Genomic DNA, 25,925 nt, shown 5'->3' with positions numbered 1-25,925 from the left:
AACCTTATCTGCAAGTTATAATGACTTCAGCTATATTTAATTTAGATTGTCTGCTCATATGTTGTAAGGATAGAATTGACCATACCATTAATAAGTGAATTATTTTCATTATGTTCAGACTTGCATATACCCCTTTTTCACTGGTGTGCCAGTCAATTTTTCCCCTCAAATGCACGTTTGTTTGGCTGATGACTTGACACCCCCCAACACACACACACTCACAGCCCCAGCCACATGCCGCCGCCTCCGCCCCCTTCGAAGAGGATGGATATTGGAAGTTTTTTTTTTTTTTTCCCGCCAGCAGCAGCTGCAGCCACTGCAATTAATGTAAAAAGACGCCAATGTTGTGGAGGTGGGGGACACACCACTAATTTTGTCACTGAAAGTCCAACCTGCATCAGCGTTAGCATAACATTAAACTGTGTGGATTTGCTAACCTGAAAAACTTGAGGAGGAAGCTGCTGTGAGAAATGTAGTGAACAGAGGTTTATCCCTTTCTCCCCAATTTTCATTTTTATTTATGTGGTTTTAAAGCAGCCCAAAGAAGCTTTCTTTTTTTTGTTGGGTTTGGCTGTGCTTGTGGACAAAAGCAATAGTGTCTTACCTGAAGGAGGGCTGAATTTTTATTTGTTTTTGTTATTCCCTGACTGTTTTTTCAGTTTTATTTAATTTATATATGTATATATTATATATAAATTTCTCAATGTTGAGTGGTCTTAAGACAAATGTTTATTTTTTTGCATTACTGGATAGTTAAGAGATTATTAACAAGTTTGTATTTATTGTGTATTTTTTATATAATTTATGTTCAAATATTGAAATATAAACTTGCTAATTAAATCCAGACATTCATTCTGGAAGTTTTCAAACTGTTTCTGTTGTAGTTTTTGAAAACAAAGGTTTTAAGGCAACGGTGTATCACCTGAACCAATACATATGAAACTAAGGTCTAGGTTTGGTCTCAACATTGGTAGGGATGATATTACCGTAATGTAATGCAAACAATGATCCAAATAAGGGACGGCTAGCTTGACTTCGTTGTTCCTTGTGGACGTTGGCCTGAACGCAGTAGTTTTGCAGGTCAGCAAGTTTAATGTTTTGCTAACTTTGATGCAGGTCGGACTTTCAGTAGCAAAATGAGTGTTTCCCCTACCTCCACAACATTGACGTCTTTTTACATGACTTACAGTGGCTGCTGCTGGCCGAAAAAAAACTTTCTCTCTGAAGTGGGCGGAGGCATGTTCGATATGAATCTGTTGGGGCTGTGTGAGTGTGTGTGTTTGTGGTGGAGGGCTTTAAGTCATCAGCCAACCAAACGTTTGTTTGAGGGGGGAGAAAAATGGACCGGCACATTCAGCAAGTGAAAAGGGATAGGGAAGTCTGAACATAATGAAAATTAGGGCTGCAGCTATTGATTATTTTAGTAGTTGATTAATCGATGAATCATTAGTTCGAATAATCGAGTAATCGGATAAGGAACATGAAAAATTAAATTACCTGAGCTGAGCCTTAAACGGTATAAAAATATAAATAAATGAGGATCTACAGTGGGGAGAACAAGTATTTGATACACTGCCAATGGAAAAACCCTTTGGCAGTGTATCAAATACTTGTTCTCCCCACTGTATGTACATCAAAAGAACAATTGGCTAACTTACATAGCAGAAGTCCGCTAGTTTAAATGCTATAAAATGGTAACTTTTTTTTTTTTTTTTTTTTTTTTTTTACAATGCTCTTAACAAATGGTTCAGACTCATATCTCCACAAAAATAGGCTAAAAATACCTCAAAACTAAATAACGAATTCATTAAAAAAAAAAAAACTATCTCAAACAAAAACATAGCTTACGTTGGTTGAACAGGGAGCATCTGGATTCAGCCATGTAAAATGAGGCAGACTACAAGGCAGTGTATCCACCCAAATCAATAAATCTAAATGCAAACACTTATAAAAGAAACCATTAAAACGCCACATAAACGAATACTCGAAGCAGCAAAATTTAATCCGAATCTTTTTTTCTAATCGAATACTCGAGTTAATCGATTGATCGTTGCAGCACTAATGAAAATAATTCACTTAATAATGGTCGGGTCTATTAAATCATTACAACATATGGGAAGACGATCTAAATTACTAATATAACTGAACTCTTTATATAATGCAAATAAGGTTGCTTAAAAGTTGGTGGGACAATTTGAGCATCCTGAAAAGTTGCTAGTGTTATGTCCCCACTGTCCCTATGCAAACTTACGCCCTTGATATGAAAGTTGGTATAATTCAATACAGATATATTTTGCATTGATCATTTAGCCCATCATTTAATTAGATTCATATTCATGAGAAATGTAGCCCTGACCCCTATTCACCCACTCTGTGGGGTCTTATTAACGCGCCGTCCCGAGCAAAAAGTGTACATGCAGGTTATATCGTCCCTATCAATGTTGAGGCCAAACCTACGACCTTGCTTTAAACGCTCTCGGACCTAAATTTACAATATTTTTAAGTTGCTAACGTCACAGTTTTGCATATAGAAAATACTATTCAAGCTGTAAAGGAGTACAGTACTACTGAATGAATTTACCTTATGTGCATTTAATGTTCTCTGATCACTCTCTCTGGTTACTCCGCATGTAAATCTCTTAAATTACTCGAATTTTATCATTGGAGCTTTATCATTAGCGGTGATGTTTTACGGTACCATGAACCTAATGGGATCTCTGTGGTTAGTCTCTTAACTGAAGCGGATGCGGGACACACTGAATTCATGGATGAGGTTTTCCAAAATGAGACGCGCTTCCCTGGTGGAGAGTGGAAAGCGGCCTCCGAGCCCTTCACTGATGTGGTGAGAAAATCATTTACATGCATTATGTACTGTAAAGTGCTAGCTAACATAAGCATACGTATACATGTGCTCATAAGTGTTAGTGAAACATGGAGGATTTGGCAAAAGTGTTACTACAGTATAAAAAAACAAGAATAGCTAAGAGCATCTGAGCACATTGTGAAGTTTACTGTATTTCATTTTCTCGATGTTCTTCTACCTAATGAAATGTCTCACAGAATGGTGAGAAGAACCGAAATCCATCGGAGTTTGATTGTCCCCCTGGTTGGATCTGGGAGGATGAGTGGACAGTTGATGACAACAGAGCTGTGGATGATCAAGGTACTGTCATTAATTCAGTGGTTAGGCTGTACATTTGCCACTTAGACCTTCTATGGGGGTTTATCTAACCCAATCTAACTTTTATTATGTCTTCTATCATGTGGCATTTTTACAAACAATCAGTAATTAAACTAATGCAACATATCGATATGCAATTGTGCCATGATCATAATCTAGAGCTGATTGGAATCAATATGTGTGCTCAATAGTTTTTAGGGCAGGAGATAAGGCCTTACTGATGGTAAACTAATGGGAAATATGTTTACCACAGGATGGGAATATGGACTGACCATTCCACCAGATGACAAGCCTCGGTCATGGGTGCCAGCAGAGAAGGTGTACCACGTCCACCGTAGGAGACGTCTAGTTCGACCTCGCAAGAGAGCCGCACTTCCTGCAGGCACAGCTGTGGAGGTAAGCATCTTATTAGCTATCTTCAAATTGTTTTTTAGGTCTTACAAACATACTCTGAACTTGTAATTTTGTAAACAGAAGCGGGACCAAGGAGATCCGGAGGGTTGGGAATTTTCGTCACTGATCGGCTGGAAGTTCCACAGGAAGGAACGGTCGTCAGATACGTTTCGTCGGAGGAGGTGGAGGAGAAAGATGGCGCCAGAAGACCGCTTGGGAGCATCGGCCATCTTCAAACTGGAGGGTGCACTGGTGTGTGGAAATCTGTTTTATTCTTAATCTGAAGAAAGATGAAAGTAGTATCAATTCCTGAACCAGTTTTGGTATTAAATATTTACTTATGCATTTGGTTTTAACAGTGCCACTTCCCTCAGTAGTCTTTAAGCTGTATGTTGATTTACTTAACAACAGGGTGTTGATACGGAGGAGAAAGAGAAAAGCTCCAAGGGTGATGTCACTAAGATGTTTGGTGCTAACACACCCACTGTGTCCTGCTCTTTAGACAGTGAGTGATTACTATGAGTGTTAATATAAATAGCGATGACTCCCCTCATGATGGTGTTCCTTCCGTACTATTCAGGGTCATGTATGTATCACCTCCGTGTTTATGTCTACCAGGCAAGAAACATGACATCTATGGATAAAGACAGTTTTTCTGGTATGTTGGCCACTAGTGGTAAAAGGATTTTTTTTGTTATTTTGGGCAAAATAAAAATAAAGTTTGTTTTGTGTGTTTGGTGCACAGATCCCTACGCCCACGTCTCCTTTCTACATTTAAGTAAGACAACAGAGAAGTTGCGTGCGACATTAAACCCAACCTGGGACCAGACTCTGATTTTTAACCATGTGGAAATTTACGGGGACCCGCACGCTCTTGCACAACATCCCCCTGATGTGGTCATAGAATTCTACGACCATGACCAAGTGGTAACGCTAGAAGCAAGGAGCCATTGAGTAAATCCACTATGAGAAAATTGTCTGAGAAAATAACTTTACTGTCCAGGGCAAGGACGAGCTGCTGGGTCGGTGTGTTTGCGTTCCACTGGTGAAGATGAACGCTAGCATGGATCAGACACCCAAACTGCTTTGGCATCCCATCATGCAAAGGGGGCGCGAGGAAGGGGAGGCGCTGATTGCCGCTGAACTTATCCTTAAAGATAAGGTCTGCTATCTAAAAAGAGTATAGAGATTATGTTTGAGTACAAATACACCATATTTGCTTTGTTTCTACAGTCAGGAGAGTCTGATCTTCCACTGGTTCCCCCAAAGAGGGCAGAGAACCTCTACATGGTTCCACAGGGAATCAGACCCATTGTGCAGCTCACTGCAGTTGAGGTAATATCTTTTCTGTTTGCTTGTCTGAAACCTTTAATCACATCTCTAAATTGTTGCATCCAGATTCTAGCATGGGGTCTGAGAAACATGAAGCCATATCAGCTGGCAACAGTGTCCTCACCCAGTCTAGTGGTGGAGTGTGGCGGACAGAGGGTGGAATCTGCAGTCATCAGGAACATGAAAAAAAGCCCCAACTTCCCCAGTTCGGTCCTCTTCATCAAAGTGGTAAAGAACAATCACAGACAATCTTAAAATTTAACATTTTCCCATGCCAGTCAGCAACTGAAAGACATTTAGCTCACTAAAAAGGAAATGAGTCTCCACACACTTAGCTTTGCGGTTAACCAGTTCATTCTGCAACAAAACATTACAGCAATCTAATTTTAAAACAAAACCTGCTTACTATCACATTCACACTAATATTTATTTGGCAAAAAACACAAAACCAGTGTTTCCAGCTTTCATATTGTTAGTCAACGATGAACCATAGACTTCACCATCAGTTGACAAGACTGCTCCGACAAACATTGCGCCACGCCTTCCAGTTGGGGGCCGACCCAGGCAGAGTGTTTGGTTTTCGCTATGATGAACTCACACATATGCTGTGTTCCAACGCCAGGTTTAGGTGGAAAAAGGGCGAATGCTTTACTCCATACAAGCGGGCATGAGTGTCTCCAGTGATTTAGTCGAGGATTCAAAATGGATATCGTATAAAATATCCCTATGCATGCACTTTGAAACGTGAAAAAAATGTATGGAAAAAAACTAGCGTAACTGGAGCTTGAAATATTTATGTAAAATGAATGATAACTGCCCGTATTTTTTCTTTTAACCAAGAATCTAGACTGTTCTATGATACTATCTATAGAAATTCTGGGATGTACGCATTTATTTACAAGAATTTTCAACTTAAAAAGATCTTTGTTTTGTGATGGCCGCCACGTTGTATCCATACACAGTAGCGTAACTTTACAGTCAAATGATCAGGTAGTTTTCGACCAAACTCCCGTTTTTTGGCAAAGAAGTAGTAATTTAGACTTTTCTGCATCCATACAAAAAAATTTGCCTTTTACGTGTTTTATGTAACATTTCAATCTAAAAAGACAGATAGTTGGCAAGACGTGCTGAGGCAATAGTAACATCGGAATTCAACCTAAGTAAGTTGTGATTGTGTATAGAAAAATGCTAATTTTAATTATGTTGGGTATAAGTAAGATTCTGCACGCTTTCCTCAAGTATTACGTTTCTGATGCGAAAATTGAGTGATTTATAAGTTGTTGAAAACTTGCATTAAATAAGAAACAATTAAGTTGCCATTTTGGGCACAAACTTATATGATATGTTAAATTTTGCTATTGATCCTGAAAATAAAGGTGATTATCTCTGCATTTGGTAATTTTTTTGGTTTTATTTTGTTTTTGTGCATCGAGCGTAAAATTTGAGAATTTTATAGACATTTTAAGTTTCTTAATACTTGTATAAAAAAATCAGGATTTTATTTGGGAACGACTTTGAGTTTTTTTTAAATGTTGCTGCTCATGGAGAATAGTATATACCTGAGGGAGGTGCCTGTTTTGGTTTTAGGTTGCTAGCAGCTTTAGTTTTAAAAATATTTTGAATTTTAAGTTTTTAAAAGTAGGCCCCCTATGGATCAGCTTTTATAGTGGTCTATCGATGAACAAAATCTGAATATAATTACCAAAAACATGTATGAGCTTGTTTCATATGTCTTCCTGTCAACACTTCAGCTCCTACCAAAGGATGAGATGTACGCTCCTCCAATTGTGCTGAAGGTGATTGACCACCGTCCATTCGGCAGGAAACCGGTGGTGGGCCAATGCACCATCACCTCTTTGGAGCAGTTTCGTTGCGACCCCTATGTCATCAAGGCCGAGGGGGCTATGGCTTCCAAAAGTAAGAACACAAAATAACATCAATAATTGAGATTTTTTGACTTAACAACAGAACAAAATACCAATGGTGGTCAACATAGCCAGTCCCAAATGCTATAACTGATGTCCTTAATAGAATATGCATCCTAAACAGTTTTCATTTTGTACTCTTGCAGTGGCCCTCATGGCAACGACTCATTCCAGACACATCTCTATCAACATGGAAGAAACGACATTACTATTAGAAACTCAGGTGAATAACCGCTCCTCAAAAATATTTTCAGATGTTCTAATAACTCAATTGATTTTTAAAATTTTTGTTAAATACTAAAAAGTCACAATTTGGCCTTTGGAGTCAAATTTGACAAATGGTGTCACTCTGGCTTGCAGTTCATGTGCAGCATGTCAGCTGCTGTCAACAAAATGACTCCCCCTACCTCCTACTTTGTATGTATGGTTAATGTTATTGCTAACGCTCTCTCACAAAGCTGGAGACTAATAACACTAGAAGGCTGATCAACCACAGATCTAACGACGTCACAAGGCTATTAAGCTATGCTGAAATTGATACATGTTTTGTTCATTTATTTATTATATGATCTAATGAACACTGAACTAATGGAGGAGACGAATGTAACCATGGGCTGCAGTGCACAAGGCTAGTAGGCTTTGACATTTGTATCAGGAGCACACTGAGAAAAATATTTGGCTGGAAAAAAATTGGTTTTGTTCAACATGGTTGATACGGTTTTTAATAAGTCATCAAAGTGCTGTGATACAAAACCGCTGTTGTAGCCTCCTCTAGTGGCCCAAAATAGGGGGAACAATCAGTCCTCAATTTTTTTTCTTACCAAAAATGTTTTTCTAATCATTAATTTATCTCTCCTTATGACTTCCCAATGCGTGATGTGTCTGCACAGAGTGTAGAGAAGGTAAGTCGCAAGTTGGTTGATATTTAAACTGAGAATGAAGTGACGGTAAAACGTTTGGAATCCAATTTCTAGGAAAAGCAAACGGTGGATTGGTGGAGTAAATTCTATGTTTCGGTGGGAGAGCATGAAAAATGTGGACCTTACCTCAAGAAAGGATATGACACTCTCAAAGTAAGATATACGTACAAAGTACACAATTTTATTCATGAGTGTTTCTATTGCTTTGGTTTTGACTTGAGGTCGACCGTTATGGGATTTTCAAATATCGATATCTAAAAAAATACATTTCAGCCGATTGCCAATATCAAAGGGCGATTTTATAGGCAGAAATTTGAGGGAATTAAAAAAAAAAAAAAAAATGCTTCAACAGTTTCAGATTTACAATGATGACCTGAGACTTAAAGGATTAATTTGGTCTAGTGCTACGAAACCAACGAACGCAGCACATTTTTATGATTATACACACTCAGCAAGAACAGTACAGTACATCATTTTTAAATAAACCCACCAGGATGTCACGACGAGATGTAAACAAGTGAGTTTAAGAGGATGCTAGCCATGCTAAAGCTTACGCGAATGCTATGCTAATGCTACGAGTTACATTTAGAGTGTCAGGATTACTCTGTAAACACCTTAAAAGGATAAAGCAACATTGCATATTCTCTCCTTCAAGATTAAAAAAAAAAAATCTTACAATATTTACAAAACAGGCTAGCCTGAAGCTTTATGTAGCATCCTGTCTTCAAGCTGCTGCAGGGTCCTTCCGGGGTCTGGCTGTCAGTCAGCGGTGGCCATGGTTGGCCACACAGATATATGATCAAAATCCTTAATTATGGGCATATTTTTTTGTTAACCAGCCGATGGCTATTGATGGAATAATGTCCATATATATATTGGCCGGAAGATCCATCGGTCGACCTCTAGTTTTGACGCGTTAGGAGGGATAGAATATTAGAGGACTTCTTGACTAGTCAGCCCTTGTCTTTAATCTCATTTGTTCCCTCAGGTGTATGACCGCGAACTGGAAGACATAACACAATTTGAAGGGCTGACAGATTTCTGCAGCACCTTTAAACTACAGCGAGGCAAAAACGAGGATGGCGATGATGACCCGAGTGTCGTCGGAGAGTTCAAGGTACTTTGACACTATCACAAGCACATTTATATTAGTTACATGCGATAAACCCCCCCCCCTTTTAGTTTGTGGTCATAGTTTTTTTTAGAAAAGGATAGCTTTATATGTCACATAAGAACCCACATTGGTGAGAAACTTTTCTGCTCAGTTTGTGGACAGATTTCCTCAGAGGAAATGTATTAAGAGACGTGTGTGTTTTGGTAAAAAAAAGCCTGTGGTGGACGAAGTACTCCTTTTTTACTAAGTAAAAATACAGATACAGGGGTAAAAAATACTTTGTAAAAGTGCAAGGATCTTTGAAAAAAATACTCAAGTAAAAGTACCAAAGTACTTGCTTTAAAATTTACTTTGCAAGTATTTCTCCCGATGTATAAAATTGAGACCTGAGCCAATACTGAAAGAACCAGAAAATTCGTTGACTGCGCAATTATGTTTACATCTGTGCAGAATGGAAAAATAAGCAATAGAATTGACTGCACTGCAAACAGAAGCTTAACAAGCTAAAAAAAAAAAAAAAAAAAAAACTCAAAAATTTAGCTTAATGGCGGATTAAAAGCAACAGTTAGATGCATACAGCGACCTACTATCCAAGATTTTGCAGCGCCCATCTGAAGGCACGCTCCTCTCACTGTTGGTGTTTATTTGTCAATATCTTGTTCACCTGCCTAATCTTGCTTGTGCTCTTGTTGCTGCCTCTAGTGCTCAATTACGGTATAGTTGCAAGGGGCTTATTGATTGCGCCGGAGGCATGAAAACGATACTATCAGTTCACAATGAGGAAAATACAAAAGTAACGTGTAACGCAGGCAACAATTTGAAAAGTAGTGGAGTAAAAAGTACTGATACTAGTGTAAAATGTAGTGAAGGAAAAAGTACCACTTCATGAAAATATACTCAAGTAAAGTATAGATACACAAAATGTACTAAAGTACAGTAACAAAGTACTATTACCGTATTGGTAGCCTGGTACTCCAGACTCACCGCTGTTCCAGCTATTGAGTCTGGCCACCATTAAGCGGATAAAATATAAACATACGAAGAGAGCGGAGTTTATTCGACATGGCTAGCGCGAGACAGACTGTTGTCAATGACTTGTGTCGATGTGTTTTTGGTCATTTACAACTGATATTACCGTGGATTGGAACATATTCTCGGCTCTCCTGTTTGCCATCTGTGTTGTTGTGGAGACGACTTCCAACGCGGAAGAGTGACGTTGCTCATTAAGAACACGTCATGCAAATAAAAAAATCTGATTTGTCGATTGATTTTGTACTTGCTCGAGAGGCAAGTGGGCTGGGTCCTAGACTATTCTCTCAGTGTATGAAAAACACAGGGGGAACAGTCTGGCCGTGTATTGGCCCGAATATGACAGTGTTTTTTTGCATTGAAATAAGACTGAAAAAGTGGGGGTCATCTTATATTCGCGGTCTAGACATTATACCCATTCATGATGCTGGATGGCGCCAAATATCATTGAAGCGATGTTCTGTCATGACTCATGACAGATCTCTGCTACTCTCAAGTTTAACCAGTTTGCATTATTTTATTGCAATGTTTTTCCTTATTCAGATTTGTTTCAAGACTACAGTTACAGTTAGACTTCGCTCTGATGGTTAATGCAGTTATTGCAATTGTTGTTTTATCACAGTAGATTGGTTTATTTACATTCAAAAACCAGAAGCCATTCATTTACGAATGTGATTGCACTTTAGTTTACATAATTAAATGTGGCAAAATAACATGCTTTTTCTCTCAAATATGTTATAATCATTTGTTTCAGATGTACTGTAATTATTTTCTCTATAAAAATTAATTTAGTGTTCAAAAAGTCTTTTTTCAAACTTGAGTCTTGAAAGACTTGAAAGTCTTATAATCAGGGCCGTCTTATATTCGGGCCAATACGGTATTTCGTTACATTCCACCACTGCAAAAAGTGCTAACCAATGATGGACTTGGACAAGCCTTTTCATTCTGATCCAGGAGTAGGACTAGTTTCAGTGCCAAGCAGCATTATTCACCATAGAATCATTGCTGGTTGATGCTATCTTAGCTGGATAATACAAATTTTGATGGGGTGGAGCGAGTACCTGGACACGATCATATTTATAATGGCTTAGATCAGTGGTCTCCAAACTATTCCACATAGGGCCGCAGGATTTCATTCCAACAAAACAAGACCACATCTTGTCACCAATATGGTGTTTTATAAGTGTAATCAGTTGATTGGAGTCGGGTGCTGCTTGTTTTAGTAGAAACAACATTGGTGGTCTGTGCTTGATCGGTATGAACAAAAACCATGACCCACAGCGGCCCTCGAGGACTGGTTTGGATACCCCTGGCTTAGAAGGTTGTAAATTGTGAAGTGTTTTTGGGTTTATATATGCAGGGCTCGTTTAAAGTGTACCCCCTGCCAGATGACCCAGGTGTCAGCGCTCCTCCAAGACAATTCCGAGAGCTGCCAGATAGTGGACCTCAGGAGTGTCTGGTCAGGATTTATGTGGTCCGAGCCATCGATCTGCAACCGAAAGACAATAACGGCAGAGTGAGGATAAATTGCCAATATAATCCTTTTATTTTTTTTGTTATTCTGCTATATGTGTTTGATTTCTCCTTTTCCTTTAGTGTGATCCATACATGAAGATATCCCTTGGAAAAAACACAATTGATGACAGAGACCACTACCTCCCCAACACAACCAATCCTGTGTTTGGAAGGTAGCTGAGGAAAATCTTCACTAGATTGTTGTTTGTACTATCTTGAACTTGTTTATTTGTAGGATGTTTGAGATGACGTGTTTCCTGCCTCAAGACAAGGACCTGAAAATCTGCGTATATGACTACGACCTGTTGAGTCGTGATGAGAAGGTCGGGGAGACTGTGATCGACTTGGAGAACCGCTTCTTGTCGCGTTACAACTCTTACTGCGGCCTGCCACAAACCTACTGCACGTAAGGCAAATTATCTCAGCTCAGTTTAGAAACAGTACTTGCATTAACGGTGTCTGAAACGTCACCATGCACCTGCTTTTGACTTTTTTGCTTTGTGTTTTATTGTTTCTTTGGTTTGACTACTAGTTCTGGAATCAACCAGTGGCGGGACCAGCTCAAACCCTCTGAGATCTTGGACAACCTTGCTCGTCTTAAAGGCTATTCCAAACCCAGGAGTGAAGACAATGGCAATTCGCTCACCTTCAATGGAAAACAATATGTGCTAGCCCAGTTTGGTCAGTTCAACACTTAAATATCTCATTGGGAGTTTATCAAAATTTGAAGAGCTGCCCTTACACATCATTAGTTCCTGTGGTATACAGTACATTATTAAAAAGACATTGATTGTGTTGCATGATTTGTTTTCTCCTACCAGAGGACAAACAGCAGTTTCATGAACACCTGGGTCCAGCCTGCGAACGTTTGTGTCTGCACGTCCTGCGAACACAAGGATTGGTACCTGAGCATGTGGAGACCAGGACACTGTACAGCAGTTTTCAGCCCAATCTGTCCCAGGTTGGTCCAGGCACTCATACACACATCATATCAGGGTCCTTGTTTAAGCAGATCTTTCTTCACGTGACTTCAGGGAAGGCTTCAGATGTGGGTGGACGTTTTCCCCAAAAGCATGGGTCCGCCTGGCCCACCGTTTGACATCACACCACGAAAGCCAAAGAAGTCAGTATAGCTAAAACATTTTTCTTTTGGTTCATGAAACGTGTCACCTGTGCTGATATTCACTTTTTTTTTAAAGGCATTTCCTGCGTGTCGTCATTTGGAACACGACGGACGTGACTCTGGATGAGACTAGTGTCACCGGAGAGAGCATGAGTGACATTTACGTCAAAGGGTACAGATATAATTGAAGGTATTTTTTAAATAATCGTTTTCCAATGTGATGTTAATCTGTTGCAGTTGGATGCCAGGAATGGAGGAGGACAAACAGAGGACCGATGTCCACTATAGGTCTCTGGACGGAGATGGCAACTTCAACTGGAGGTTTGTCTTTGAATTCGACTACCTTCCTGCAGAGCAACTCTGCCTTGTCTCCAAGAAGGTGAGTCCTCTTCCTTTATTGGTGTTTAGAAGAACTTCCTATAACTGGGTCAACAAAATAATTTGTCATATTTGATGTTGTCGTGTTTCATTTTCTGAACTTGACTTAAAGCGAAGGTTCAGAATTTTTTTACATTAGGCTTTATCTTCGAGTTAGTGAGGGTTTAATTAGTTGGTGGAGTTGATTTCAACAAATTCCGTGCAGTTAGTAAGTTATTTGTTAGTTTCAGGGCTCGGAGTGGCTAAGCTAGCGCAAGTCAATGGGGCCAACTTAGCATGCCAATAAAAAACGATACAGATCCAACATAGTCAAATAAATTCAAAATGCAGATCATTGTTCCAAACACCCATGAGGCCAGAACGATGTCAGAAAAAAAAACTGCCTTAATTCATTACATTCTGCAGGACTATTTTATTAGATGAGTAATACGACCCCAATAGAGAGGATTGCTATGGCCACTTGAGCTCACGCTCCATTTGAGGAAAGTGTGAAGTCGGACTTATCCTGCTCGGAGGGTACCAGTTACGACCTCAAAGCGAATGTAAACAGCACAGATGGCTGATCGCGGCAGGTTGTTTTTTATTTTGGCCATCAAAAGACATTTTGACCGCCAGCAAACTTGCCTTCTCGGAAGCGATCAAATAGTGGAGGCATTCCAATGATATTTTTCTTGATCGAAGGTTGAAAACTCTGACTTCCAACCTTCCTCGAATGCAGCATTAGTGTGCTGAGTTAACTGACTGTCGGCATCATGGTGCAATGTGCATTTATTGTCTGTGGAAACGGAAGAAATGGGCAAAGGAAGGTTTCCATAAATTCCCTATGAAGAACGAGGAACAATGTAAACTGGTTACTTGCTGCTGGCTGCGACATAAAAAAAATCTGCGGTGGAAAAAAAACCATAGATCACTCCGCCCTGCTCCTCTTCAGAGCTTCTGGATTACAAATGTTACTGTTCATACTGCAATTATTGACATGCAATTGTACGTTTTAATAACTCTATCCTGAAAACATCCAACATTATTGTTTGCATGGGTCATTGATGATTTTCATGTGTGTTTGTTGCCATGTTGTTTTTTATTAGCATGCCAATTCAGGCCAGTTGACTCACGCTAGCTTAGCCACTCCAGAGCCCTGAAACTAACAAATAACTAACTACACAGAATTTGTGGAAATCAACTCCACCGACTAATTAAACCCTCGCTAACTCGAAGTTTAAGCCTGATGTCAAAAATTCTGAACTTCCCCTCTAAGATTTTAAATACCCAACATTTTCTTTAAAAAAAAAAAATCTATTTGCTACTGTACCTTTTATGACGTGGTAGCCTATTCGTTGCAAAAATGTGTTTTACCTGCAGTCGCTATTTTTGTGCTAAAAGGTCTAACTTATGTTTTTTTCCTCCTTTTACAGGAGCACTTTTGGAGCTTAGACAAAACTGAGTTCAGGATCCCACCCAAGCTGACCATCCAGATATGGGATAATGACAAATTCTCACTGGATGATTATCTTGGTGAGAGAAAATGGTTAAATAATGATTTACAGTTTGGAATACCACAGATCAGATCACAACTTTATATTTCCAATAACCTGTTGCTTTGATCCCAGGAACTCTTGAACTCTATTTGAACAACTTGCTTCCCCCTGCCAAGACGCCAGAGAAGTGTTCACTGTCCATGATGGATGATGTGGACACAGATGTGCCACACAAGCCTGAACCTGCCAAGTGTCTGTTTACTCAGAAATCAGTGAGGGGCTGGTGGCCCTGTTCCATTGAGCGGGATGGGCACAAGAGCTTGGGGGTGAGGATGGATAAAACTAGGGCTGCGGCTATCGATTATCTTAGTAGTTGATTAATCTATCAACTAGTTAGTTCGAATAATCGAGTTATCAGATTTGGAACATTTAATGCGTTGCAGAATAAATTTTAGGAGATGTGAAAGAAAGGCTTGCTAAGATTGCATTTTCGAAAGAGCATTCAATGTGAAAAGTAACAAAATAAAATTCCCGAATGTTTCTTTCAACTGTGCAGAATAAAATTGCACTTTCATTTAAAAATTAAAATACCTGATCTTAGCCTCTAACGGTATAAAGAAAAAAAAAGTACAAGAGAACAATTGGCTAATTTGCATAGCAAAAGTCCGCGAGCTTACATGCTATAAAATGCTAATGCTTTTACAATGCTCTTAACAAATCGTTCAAACACATATTTCCACAAAAAACGGCTAAATTAACCGATAAATTAGGAATGCATTAAAAAAACACAATAGCTCATACAAAAAAATTATCTTATGTTAGCCTTAACAGGGAGCAGCTGGATTCAGCCATGTTAAACAAGTTATGTCATATTCACTGCTGCCACGAGAGCGCAGCGTACCCACTCAAATCAATAAAACTAAATGCAAACTTTCAAAACCATTACAACGACAGAAACTGAACGAATACTTGAAGCAGCAAAATTTGATTCGAAGCTTTTTTGCTAATTTTTTGAATTACTCAAGTTAATCGATTAATCATTGCAGCACTAGATAACTTTGTAATACATGATCTGATCATTTTACATTTGATGAGAGGCATTTAAGATGATGTTTCCCGTTTTAGGGTAAAGTGGAAATGACTTTAGAAATTGTGAGTGAAGCTGAAGTGGATGAAAAGCCAGCAGGAAAAGGCAGGGATGAACCCAACATGAACCCAAAATTGGACCCTCCCAAGTAGGAACTCACCGACACCTTTGCATTCTTGAATTCTTTCGTTATTTGTAAATCCACATGTGTATAACCAACAGGCGCCCCGAAACCTCATTCTTTTGGTTCACCAACCCGTGCAAGACCATGAAATTCATCGTGTGGAGAAGGTTCCGGTGTCTCTTCATTGCAGTCATCATTCTTACTATTGTGATTCTCTTCCTTGCCATCTTATTGTATTCGCTACCAGTGAGTATTATCAGGCCTATAGTGTTAATAGTGCAATTCCTTGAGAACTATGAGATTGCTTTGAGTGATGTTAAATGATAAAATTATATATATTTTTTTCTTTTACAGAACTATATCTCAATGAAGATTGTGAAGCCATTAAAATAATGTCCAGCAATCAAGTTTCAGTCAACCCAAGACTGTCAAAAGGGTCAGAGGAATGTTAAATTTTTTTTTTTTTTTTTTTTCCTCCAATCTTTAGTTTGGGCAAAAGGTTATGAATGGTAAGGGGTGCTTGCTTATTTGCACTATTTAGACATTCAGTCACACAAAAGTGGGATTAAACAGGATTGGTGACGCTTTTCTACACAAACACTGGTTGCCTTTTATAATGGCTCTATTCTTCACATTAAAAGCACGACACTGATTACAATGTTTTGGATTTAAAAAAACAAAAAAATGGCATAATTTATTCAATTTTTAAATTGGAAGTATGATTTTATACATTGATAAATTAGCTTGACTGAATGAGCAGCAAACAAAACATTTTAAACATATCTTCTGAAATGTATTGTTTTCCCTTTGTATTATGATTGTTAATAATAAACTAAGAATTAAGTCATGGCTGGAGTTATTGTTCCTTTGAGGTATGACGATTGCAGTGTTGTTGTAATAAAGCTTCCACCTCGCTTCTACGTGCCAGGCTGTTGGCTTTGCCTTGGAAACGTCCATTTTTTCCTGCTCCTTTCCCTTGAAGCAGCTCCAATAACCTGAGGGCATGAAGTAATATCTCAAAAATACTGTCAGTATCCGAAGTGATAGTTTTTCTTACCGTGGTCCCATCGCTGTCACTTGCTCGCTGGGTCCAGCTAGCAGAAACATACCAGGCCCCTTTTCCTCTCCTACAGTAAGGAAAACTAAAGTTTCCTGGGTAAAGCGGAAACAAAAAAATTACAAAAAACGAATACAAAAAAAATCGATTTTATATTTTTACCTCTGTGTTCATTTCATTAACAATAATATTCATGAATTCATTGTCGCCTTCTTTCCTGTAGATCACAAAAAAAGATCCATTAATTTGAAATGCTCGCGTTGATACTTAATAAAAGCTGACAACTGAGAAGTAGCCTCGCTTACTTGTGCAAGCTGAAGAAGTTGCCGCGATTTGGGTCATTTTTAAAGTTTTGAGTGATGATGACGGCCATATCTCGAAGCAGGGTCAGGTTTGTCTGACAAGTATAACAGCTTACAAATCCGTATCACTTTTAACAGAATAATGACAGAAAAACTACAAAAATGCCAACTCACTTTCTGCACAAGCTTCATTGATTTCTGCAATTTGTCCACTGCCTCAACATGCTCATCAGGCCCAGTTCTGTTGACAAAAGTAGAAGTGTAGTGGAATAAAACTATAGAATTCTATATTTGGTCAAAGCGGAGTAAAAAAAAGTCAAGCAAACCCCCCAAATCATGCAATGCAGTTTGTGTTCAAAGCCGTTTTTGGTTTAAGAGCAAATTATCAACAAAAAAATTACTAGTATATGTAATAGGGCAGCAACAAACAATTATTTCATGAACTATTAATCATATAAATGCTATACTTTTCAATTATCTCCACAATTTACTTTGAAGTTGTTTTAGGCACGTTTTAAGTAACAAAGACAAAATTGATGTCTATTTCCTTCAAAAAAATATTTTATTACAGCTTTGCGACTTAACTGTAGTCTAAAACTGTCGATTTTCATCGTTTTTATCGGTTATTGCAGGCTTATTAACCCCTTCAGACCTAAACATGCTGCTGAAGAACATAACGTGTTAGCATCTCTAAATATACTGAATTCAGCAGCTATTGCCATTTCTGGGAGATTTGTTCATGTCCTACTTTGACTCAACAAAAATATAATTAAGAAATCTGGTAATATTTACAACTGAGAAGTTTTATGTATGTTATAATTTCAAGAATTCAGACAGGTTAAAGGTATAGAAGGTCCTAAACGATTAATTGGTTATCAAAATAGTTGATTAATCGATTGTTGCACTTCTAGTATATTAGCAGTAAAAGTTTTGCACATTTCATTTTTACAATAGTAAAGGGGTTGAATCGGCACTGCTACTTTACTAATTTATTCTATAATTCATGAGAAGTTTAGGACTTTTGCAACTTACTTTAGAAGAGCCACCAAAGAGCGCTCAGTACAGTAGCTTTTCTCTGCATATTTCAACACCCTGTTTCCCACCAGGAAAATCAGGTTAGTTTTGTTTTTCTTTCCTTTCTCTGTCCCCAGCAGTTTAATAACCTAAAATCAAGATTAAGGAGGGAAAAAATGTACATTCCTGGATATGAAGAAAACCGTTACTAAGAGAAATATTTTTTTAGGTACCTGTAAGTGACTGAGGTTCGACACATGCGTTCCACAACACATGTTGGCGTCGACTCCCTCGATATCAATTATTCGAATTGGCCACGCGTGGTCGTCGGGCAGCTCTTTGCTCCTCACCTGCATAGCGCACATTTAAACTTGGATTATACTGAATCGTTTGGGCTACCACTTATGTGCACACACCTTTTCCAGCTCAGGGCTGTCACCATAAAGTAGCTTAACATTAACTGGGATGTGAGCTCTGATCTTCTCATTGGCAGCTTCCTCCAGTGCCTGCACTTGGCCTGGTTTAACAGCCGGGGTGTCCAGTTCAATGTTGCTTCTCTGACGCCCAAGTTCCCTGAGAATAAAGATGGTAAAACAGAAATGTGAAAATAGTGATTTCATTTGAAATATGCAGTAAAGTGTTATTTATGTGAATTTACCAAGATGTTGTCACATATCCAAACATGCTTTCAGCCAATGCTGAGATCAAATGCTGTCCTAAATAGGAAAACAACACTCTTTAGTATTAATTTGAGCTCTAGGAAATTCCACAACAATCTGAGGTCCACCTGAGTGTTGCTGCATGTGGTCGAACCTCCTCTGCCAATCTACCTTCACTTGCACCTCCTGACCCACCTCCAGGGGTGAGCCCACAAAGTGTGCGGCATCTTGGCCCTGTCTAGTCACTCTCAATACTGGGATGTCAGCAATCAGCCCGTGGTCATCTGGCTGGTTGAGGTCAACAGAAAATATAGGATTAGTTATTTAATCCATCTTTCAAGGTATGTGCTGGCATTTTAGTCTGCTTTACTGCTGTAGCTCCTTTACCACCCCCGGTTTGCTTTTGTTTGCCTAGAACTTTGAAAGTAAAGAAAAAGCAATGCTAGGTTTGAATTGGTGTTGTTTTCATCAACGATGACTATAACGAAAATATTTCTCCAACAGACAATTTTATCATGACGATGACGAGACCATAAGGTGCTACAAGCGTATTTTGAGAGACTAAAACAAAACGAGACTCATGCCAGTTTTCGTCTGATGACACGAAAATGCGCCATAGTTACCGTCATATGTTCACAATGTGTGACATTTTATGTGCAGTTAGCCTACATCGTAGCAATGACTGGTTGTGTCACTCATTTTACATGCTGCTGCTCTCCACTCTCCAAGCTTGCACACACAGTAAGATGTGTTATCTTTGCAAGAGAGAATATGCAATGTTGCTTGAGCCTTTAAAGGTTTGTGCTGAGTGATCATTGCACACTATATGTAACTTGTAGCGTTAGCATAGCATTCGTGTTCATTAGGCTAATGTTAATGGCTAGAGTCTTCTTAAACTCTCTGACAGCTTTTTTAAAAAAAAAAATTTAACATACATAGAGTTTGTGGCGTCCAGGTCAGTATAATTATTCCAGAATAATATACTCTTTTCCTGCCAAGTGTGTAATATCACTAATGGCGTGCGAAATTTTCGATTCTTAGATTATTCGCGATTCAGCCGTGGAAGATTCGAGAACGATTCACAGCCAAATTCCGAATGTTGAATTCTACCAGGTAAAGCGGAAATAAAACACAGTGCGGTCTTCATGATGCAATGAGGAACGCACCGAAAGGAAAAATCATGTTCAACTCATACCACTAGATAAAAAAAACAAAAAAAAACAATAATACCTGACTGGGACCGACAGCCACTACAAACAGCGCCCAGTTGCTAGTTGCTACAAACATACGGCAACATATGGCTATGGTAGATATCACATATTTGTACAACTAGATGCGCAATGACACTTGCCGGCGCTAGTAAACAGCCGCCATTTTAAAGCAGGAGACTTCTCAAGAAGGCTCTGTTGAAGCGGACCTAATTACTTTCTATCTAAAATACCCCTAAATCGGCAAAATCTTGACTTGAATCTATCTTTAAATGATGAAACGGTTTTAACGGTTTTCCCACCTTTAGTAATATCACCAAGTTGGCGTCGTCCTTGTAGACGCTACAATATGTGCTCGTCTGCCAATGTTCATTTGAAAACAATTCAGTTTTTTAGTATTATTGTCGAGAAGACTGAAACTAAAAAGAAAATTAAAAGGGCTACCAAAAACAACACTGCTTTGAATCATGAATTTACTTTATAAGTGTACTGAAGGGATTAAACAAAGGAGAGCGGGGGAAAAAAAGCAATTTACCTGGCCACCACCCTCAGGAAATAAAATGGTGTCCTTCAGCTTGACAGTGAATCCCTTCACAGTTTCTTTCTTTCCACCTATTTCCTGCTTGAGCTCGCCAGGACAACAGGATAATACAGTTGTGACAAACTGACAGGGGGGAAAAAATGAAAAAAATTACTGTGCACCTGCATAACAACTCTTGATATGAACAGTTTAATCATATACTCCACTCTAATATAAATGCATTATGCAAATATGACTTTGTAGTTCTCGCTGTGAAAAGTACTGTTATTAAAAAGCTATTTTTTTAGCAGCTGTATGCGCGTTATTTCAAGTTATAAACGTGTTCTTACCTCTTTCATATAACAATCCCGCTGACACTGGAAAGTCATTTCACCTAATTTGTGTGGGAGAAATTCCGCTATTGATTGAAGGACAGGACAATTAAAGAAGCATGTTTTGCTAGCAGCTAATCGATGACGTTTTGTCTTACGGGAAGCGGGAAGGTCAAACTGAACAAAACTACTTTTACTATTTTGACATAAAATATGTGGAAAAGACATGATATTTTGTGATTTTGTGAGGCCTACATCACCCAAAATTTGATTTCTACATGGACGCTAGGTCTCAATTTTGTATGCAGTGTATGTATTTCACTGAACTTATTGCCCGCCATTGACAATGACAGACGTCCAATTCATTTAAACTCTAAGGAGTGGCTCTTTCATTGCCATTGACTATGCTAAACGTCCAATCCATTTTAACTGGGAGGGCTGACAGCTCTGCCAGCCTCTTCCAGTCAAAATGGATTGGACGTCTACGCCGTCCATAGTATCAATGAGCAGGGGTAGGTAGAGTACCCAAAAATTTTACTCAAGAGGAGTGTTACTTCAAAATATTACTCAGGAGTAAAAGTAGTCATCCAAAAATGTACTCAAGTACACGTAAAGTATCCAGTGCAAAGAATACTCAAGTAAACAGTAGCATTTTAGGTCTCTGTTTATTTAAAAAAAAAAAAAAAAAAAATATTTTAATTTTTTAAACAATGGTATTTTTTCTTTCAGCGCAAACTTATCTATATTAACTTTAGTTATAATGATACTGTACAATAACCCATAACCCATCACATTAAAACAAAGAAAAAAACAAAAAAAAAAAAACATTAAAGAGAGAGAAAAAAAACTAATGAAGCATTATTCTTCCAAAGAGCATGAGTGTGAGTGCCCTGCCCTCTAGTGGAGAAAATAGTTTCTAGTTCGAATAGTGAATACTCTAGTTCAGGGGTGTCCAAACTTTTCGCAAAGGGGGCCAGATTTGGTGTGGTAAAAATGTGGGGGGCCGACCTTGGCTGATGTCCTTTACGTTGAACGATATATTTAAGCAAATTTTAGCAAGCCATTCTGTGTGTCACATTTGCTTTATTATTATTTTTTATGAATTATTTCATCTCGCAACCAGCCTTTGTGGCTTTCTTTTTCGACCGTCGGGCTCTTGCGAAATACTGCTGCAAAATTAAACTAGCTTCAAGTTGCTTCAATTTCTCGCTACGTATCTTCCCTGTAATCTTGTCATACATATCAGCGTGTCTTGTTTGGTAATATCGCCTTACATTGAACTGTTTTAAAACAGCGACTGTCTCTTTGCAAATGACGCAGACACAGTTGTTGCGTATTTTAGTGAAGAAATACCGGTAGTCCAATTTCCACCTATCCTTGATGCGTCGGCCGTCACAGTCAACTTTCTTTTTTTTGTTGATTGTCGCCATTTTAGAAAATTGGGAGTAAAGGGTAACACGGGGTAATGTTGCTTAGAGTGCTGCTGCCTTTTAGTAGATAAATGAAGAGCAGCATTTAGTGTGTAAGCTACTTCATATGCTGGTAGCAGTACTGCTGACCAATTTATTAAGTCTGTGTGCGGGCCAGACGTTATTGCTTTTATGACAGAGGCTGGGGGCCGGATAAAATTTGACCGCAGGCCGCATTTGGCCCTCGGGCCGGACTTTGGACATGCCTGCTCACGTTCCTTCATAGTTACTATTCTGAAATTAAAAGAATCATGTCTCTGTTTTTCCGTGGTCAATCGGTGCCAAATAAAAACTGGCAGCGAGTTTTAAATCCCCGCTTTCGATTCATGTTGAGGTCAGAGCTCTATGTCAAATACTTCATTTGTTACGGTGCGTGATTGGCACACGTGATTGCAGGATTGATGCTTGATTGAACAGGCTTGTGTGATCGAAGAACGGCAAGCTTGTGTCTGATTGGTGCAATGGAATCATGTCATTATAATTGCGCCGTCTCATTGGTGAAATAAGTCGCGCTACTCTTGGCATAGCATCGCTAGCAAAAAATAATAAATCTAATGTGCAGAATAAAGAGGAAAAATATAACGATTATTGTGTAGCCCAAAGTAGCGGAGTGAGAGTAGCGTTTTTTTCTCCACAAATCTACTCAAGTAAAAGTAAAAATATGGCTTGGTAAAACTACTCTTAGAAGTACTTTTTTTTTTAAAACTTACTCAAGTATATGTAACGGAGTACACGTAATACATTACTACCCACCTCTGCCAAATGTTAAATGAGTGCTCTATAAAGGGTTAACAAATAAATTACATTAAAATCCAATTTTAGTAGTAACAATTTTTTATTACCATGAAAACACGATGACACCAGAAAAACCTTTTAATATAGACATGTTTCATACAAAAGAATATTCTTAAATAAACACAAAGTTCCTTAAAACACAATTACGGAGATCAACAAACAACCTGCCGTTCTTTAAATCAAATGGATATAGACAGTACAAGTACAAAGAACCATATAATCAGTAAATAGAATGAAGAAAAAGTCACATTTGTAAATTTTTCACAGCACATTTACAAACATTATTAACCATGATCATCAACCATTATTAAACATTATTAATTGTCTCTATCCTGAGGAATTGAGGGAGAGTGGTGGCCTGGAACCCACAGTAGGTTGTGGTCGTCTCAGTCAGACTGTGGTTACCAAAAACAAAAAATCGAGATCAGTATTGTTAACTGATGTTTTTATTTATGACATTACATTTAAGCAAATCGCTAGACTTACATCACTTAGATCCCCCATGTCTGGTGTTGCTCCTTTATTAGATGTTGCCATATCTTGGATCATCTGTAAAAGTTTGAGAAATATTTAAAAAATGACTTGAGAACTGAACTTTAAATGAACTTGGTTCATCTTACGTCGACATATTTTTCATACTCCTCCCTTCCATCCTCTTCTTCATCCTCCCAATCCCTCCAATTATCAAAATCTACAGAAATCCAACTGGGCTGCATAAGGAAGAAAAGCATAGACGCATTGTTTTTTAATCTTTACGTCAAATCCAATTGTCTGTGAATAATCCATAGAGGGGGAAAAAAGACACATAGACATATTTTCCATAAAATCAATTAATATTGATATACCTTTTCTGGATCCTTCTGTAGACGAGGCCACGCGTAATCTGGTTTTATTTTTCTTAGCAATACACTGATGGTACGGTCGTACACCCTTTCTCTGGAGTCCTTTGAGAAATGAAAAGTATTAGAACACTTTTCATAATTAACCTATTAGATCGGATTTAATCTGGATACTGACGTGAATTTGGACTTTTTCATAGAAGTACAGTTCATTGTAGATCACATCATCTGTGTCATTCTTGCAGCTGTTAAAAAAGACAAAGCAAGTCGGCAACACAAATTTCTCAAATTTGCATTTGTAAAAAAAAAAAAAAAAAAAAAAAAAAGTTTTGAACTCACCATAAAATCATTTTGTCTGTCTGGATGTCAACTTGGACATCTCTTGGTTTCTGCACCCTGAAGTTGACGGTGACATATTTTTTCCTGTCAAACCACACTGCATGTGCAGGCTGGCTGTTTAAAAATGGAGAAAAATGTACATTGATAGATTAAAAAATCAAACGGAAAAGTTACTTGTTATCTTACCTCTCCTCTGGTCTAACGATCTTGGGTTTGTTCATTGTAAACCTCTGCGTGAAATGGCAGAAATGCTCGCTCTTACAAGTTGGGTGCTCAAATGCATTTGAAAGGCCTGGAAGTAGCTATTTATAGTAGCTGGGAGAAGTTGGTATCAGCTGTTGGGGGTGGTTCCCCACTACCTTTTATGGCCAGGGAGTTGAGCTCTCTATAAAACATACATTTTCTGGATTACACCATTTAACACATTTTGTTCCCAGGTTCTAAGTGGTATTTCCTAGTTCATTTGGTCGCATTGACATATAAAAAGAAAACGTTTCTTTCCCAAAAAGTTTGGGTTTGTGGTCAGGACTTTGACATTCTATTTTCCACTTTTCTTTATTGTTGCACTTTCTAATGCTTTTATATACAGTCATGTGAAAAAATTAGGTCACCCCATTATATATTCAGTCCATTATTAGGAAATGTTCACATATCAATTTCATATCTTATTTTTCTTTATCTCTGGTAAAGAAAGTAAATTAATTGCAGGTAAACAACAACAAAAATAACATTGTTTTACTCATTAAACCAAATATATCAACAAAAAATGCATATTCTAACTGAGGAAAAAGTTAGGACAACCTAATAGCTGGTGTTACCACCTTTGGCTGAGATAACTTCAGTGAGACGCTTTTTGTAGCCATCTACCAGTCTTTGACATCGGTCTGAAGAAAGTTTGCCCCACTCCTCAACGCAGAACACTTTCAACAGTGACTGACTGTTGAAGTAAGAGAAAACACGATCGTGAGATCAAAGGAGCTGTCTGAGGCCTTCAGAAAGAAGATTGTAGACGCTTATGAGTCTGGTAAGGGATTTCAAAAGATCTCACAAGAATATAAAATCAGCCATTCCAGTGTCCGGAAAATAGTGTACAAGTGGAGGACATTCAAAACAACATCCAACATGCCCAGGTCTGGCCGTCCAAGCAAGTTCACCCCGAGAGCAGACCGCAAGATGCTAAAAGAAGTCTCCAAAAACCCTAAAATGTCATCACGGGACCTACAGCAGGCTCTTGCTAATGTTAATGTTGATGCCTCTACAATCAGAAAGAGACTTCACAAGTTTAACCTTCATGGGAGGTGTGCAAGAAGGAAACCTTTGCTATCCAAGAAGAACTTGAAGGTCATACTGAAGTTTGCCAGAGTGAATGTAGACAAAGACCAGGACTTCTGGAATAATGTTATTTGGACAGATGAATGTAAAATTGAATTATTTGGATACCAGAACAGAGGACATGTTTGGCGTAAACCCAATGCTGCATTTCAAGAAAAGAACCTCATACCAACTGTGAAGCATGGAGGTGGAAGTGTCATGGTTTAGGGATGCTTTGCTGCAGCAGGACCTAGCCAGCTCGCCATCATAGAATCCACCATTAATTCTATCTTGTACCAGAGGGTTGTTGAGGAACATGTGGGATCATCTGTGAAAAAGCTGAAGCGAAACTGGACCCTGCAACATGACAATGACCCAAAACATACCAGTAAATCCATCAATAACTGGCTGAAAAGGAAGAAATGGAGAGTCAAAGCCCACATCTTAATCCCATTGAGATGCTGTGGGGTGACTTGAAACTGGC

The 25,925-nt window shown here is 38.6% G+C and overlaps 3 protein-coding genes across 5 annotated transcripts in view; 1 reads left to right on the top strand and 2 right to left on the bottom strand.

Moving 5' to 3' along the window:
• LOC130909335 (myoferlin-like) overlaps positions 1 to 16,070 on the top strand; it is a 36,558-nt gene extending 20,488 nt beyond the window's left edge. For all 3 annotated transcript variants that reach the window (XM_057825667.1, XM_057825666.1, XM_057825668.1), the window contains 28 exons: positions 2,728 to 2,842; positions 3,061 to 3,163; positions 3,435 to 3,577; positions 3,656 to 3,826; positions 3,986 to 4,079; positions 4,155 to 4,232; positions 4,320 to 4,501; positions 4,578 to 4,736; positions 4,808 to 4,909; positions 4,973 to 5,134; positions 6,658 to 6,823; positions 6,978 to 7,054; positions 7,722 to 7,733; positions 7,806 to 7,904; positions 8,740 to 8,868; positions 11,255 to 11,410; positions 11,491 to 11,582; positions 11,645 to 11,815; positions 11,942 to 12,090; positions 12,231 to 12,370; positions 12,444 to 12,532; positions 12,609 to 12,704; positions 12,770 to 12,911; positions 14,323 to 14,422; positions 14,518 to 14,711; positions 15,511 to 15,620; positions 15,695 to 15,842; positions 15,951 to 16,070. In XM_057825667.1, coding sequence (XP_057681650.1) covers positions 2,728 to 2,842; positions 3,061 to 3,163; positions 3,435 to 3,577; positions 3,656 to 3,826; positions 3,986 to 4,079; positions 4,155 to 4,232; positions 4,320 to 4,501; positions 4,578 to 4,736; positions 4,808 to 4,909; positions 4,973 to 5,134; positions 6,658 to 6,823; positions 6,978 to 7,054; positions 7,722 to 7,733; positions 7,806 to 7,904; positions 8,740 to 8,868; positions 11,255 to 11,410; positions 11,491 to 11,582; positions 11,645 to 11,815; positions 11,942 to 12,090; positions 12,231 to 12,370; positions 12,444 to 12,532; positions 12,609 to 12,704; positions 12,770 to 12,911; positions 14,323 to 14,422; positions 14,518 to 14,711; positions 15,511 to 15,620; positions 15,695 to 15,842; positions 15,951 to 15,989 — 3,418 coding nt within the window. In that variant the 3' untranslated portion in view covers positions 15,990 to 16,070. The remainder of the gene's footprint in view (positions 1 to 2,727; positions 2,843 to 3,060; positions 3,164 to 3,434; positions 3,578 to 3,655; positions 3,827 to 3,985; positions 4,080 to 4,154; positions 4,233 to 4,319; positions 4,502 to 4,577; positions 4,737 to 4,807; positions 4,910 to 4,972; positions 5,135 to 6,657; positions 6,824 to 6,977; positions 7,055 to 7,721; positions 7,734 to 7,805; positions 7,905 to 8,739; positions 8,869 to 11,254; positions 11,411 to 11,490; positions 11,583 to 11,644; positions 11,816 to 11,941; positions 12,091 to 12,230; positions 12,371 to 12,443; positions 12,533 to 12,608; positions 12,705 to 12,769; positions 12,912 to 14,322; positions 14,423 to 14,517; positions 14,712 to 15,510; positions 15,621 to 15,694; positions 15,843 to 15,950) is intronic.
• aarsd1 (alanyl-tRNA synthetase domain containing 1) lies at positions 15,644 to 20,841 on the bottom strand. The gene is made up of 12 exons (XM_057825670.1): positions 20,707 to 20,841; positions 20,372 to 20,500; positions 18,757 to 18,916; positions 18,628 to 18,685; positions 18,386 to 18,542; positions 18,203 to 18,319; positions 17,988 to 18,118; positions 17,130 to 17,196; positions 16,959 to 17,050; positions 16,816 to 16,870; positions 16,654 to 16,748; positions 15,644 to 16,591 (listed from the first exon to the last, which is right to left on the bottom strand). The coding sequence occupies exons 1-12, from the start codon at positions 20,743 to 20,745 to the stop codon at positions 16,453 to 16,455; spliced, it is 1,239 nt and encodes a 412-aa protein (XP_057681653.1). The 5' UTR covers positions 20,746 to 20,841; the 3' UTR covers positions 15,644 to 16,452.
• A 2,180-nt stretch (positions 20,842 to 23,021) lies between these two features.
• On the bottom strand, positions 23,022 to 24,458 carry ptges3l (prostaglandin E synthase 3 like). Its single transcript, XM_057825671.1, has 7 exons — positions 24,317 to 24,458; positions 24,131 to 24,244; positions 23,970 to 24,036; positions 23,798 to 23,896; positions 23,573 to 23,662; positions 23,439 to 23,501; positions 23,022 to 23,347 (listed from the first exon to the last, which is right to left on the bottom strand). The coding sequence occupies exons 1-7, from the start codon at positions 24,349 to 24,351 to the stop codon at positions 23,339 to 23,341; spliced, it is 477 nt and encodes a 158-aa protein (XP_057681654.1). The 5' UTR covers positions 24,352 to 24,458; the 3' UTR covers positions 23,022 to 23,338.
• Between the last annotated feature and the right edge of the window lie 1,467 nt (positions 24,459 to 25,925).

Source organism: Corythoichthys intestinalis, chromosome 21, assembly GCF_030265065.1.
Source record: "Corythoichthys intestinalis isolate RoL2023-P3 chromosome 21, ASM3026506v1, whole genome shotgun sequence".
NCBI classification, from domain to species: Eukaryota; Metazoa; Chordata; class Actinopteri; order Syngnathiformes; family Syngnathidae; genus Corythoichthys; species Corythoichthys intestinalis.
The sequence above is the reverse complement of the archived record's forward strand: the minus strand, read 5'-3'. Positions and strand labels throughout refer to the sequence as shown.

Excerpts from the sequence above, each read along its gene's own strand:
- ptges3l (XM_057825671.1), bottom strand. The coding sequence starts at position 24,351 with ATGAACAAACCCAAGATCGTTAGACCAGAGGAGAG. Across the intron at positions 24,037-24,130 it reads ACAGACAAAATGATTTTATG|CTGCAAGAATGACACAGATG; the intron begins GTGAGTTCAAAA and ends CTTTTTTAACAG. Across the intron at positions 23,897-23,969 it reads ATGAAAAAGTCCAAATTCAC|GACTCCAGAGAAAGGGTGTA; the intron begins GTCAGTATCCAG and ends CATTTCTCAAAG.
- aarsd1 (XM_057825670.1), bottom strand. The coding sequence starts at position 20,745 with ATGACTTTCCAGTGTCAGCGGGATTGTTATATGAAAGAG. Across the intron at positions 16,871-16,958 it reads AACTTCTTCAGCTTGCACAA|GAAAGAAGGCGACAATGAAT; the intron begins GTAAGCGAGGCT and ends TGTGATCTACAG. Across the intron at positions 16,749-16,815 it reads TTAATGAAATGAACACAGAG|GAAACTTTAGTTTTCCTTAC; the intron begins GTAAAAATATAA and ends CGCTTTACCCAG.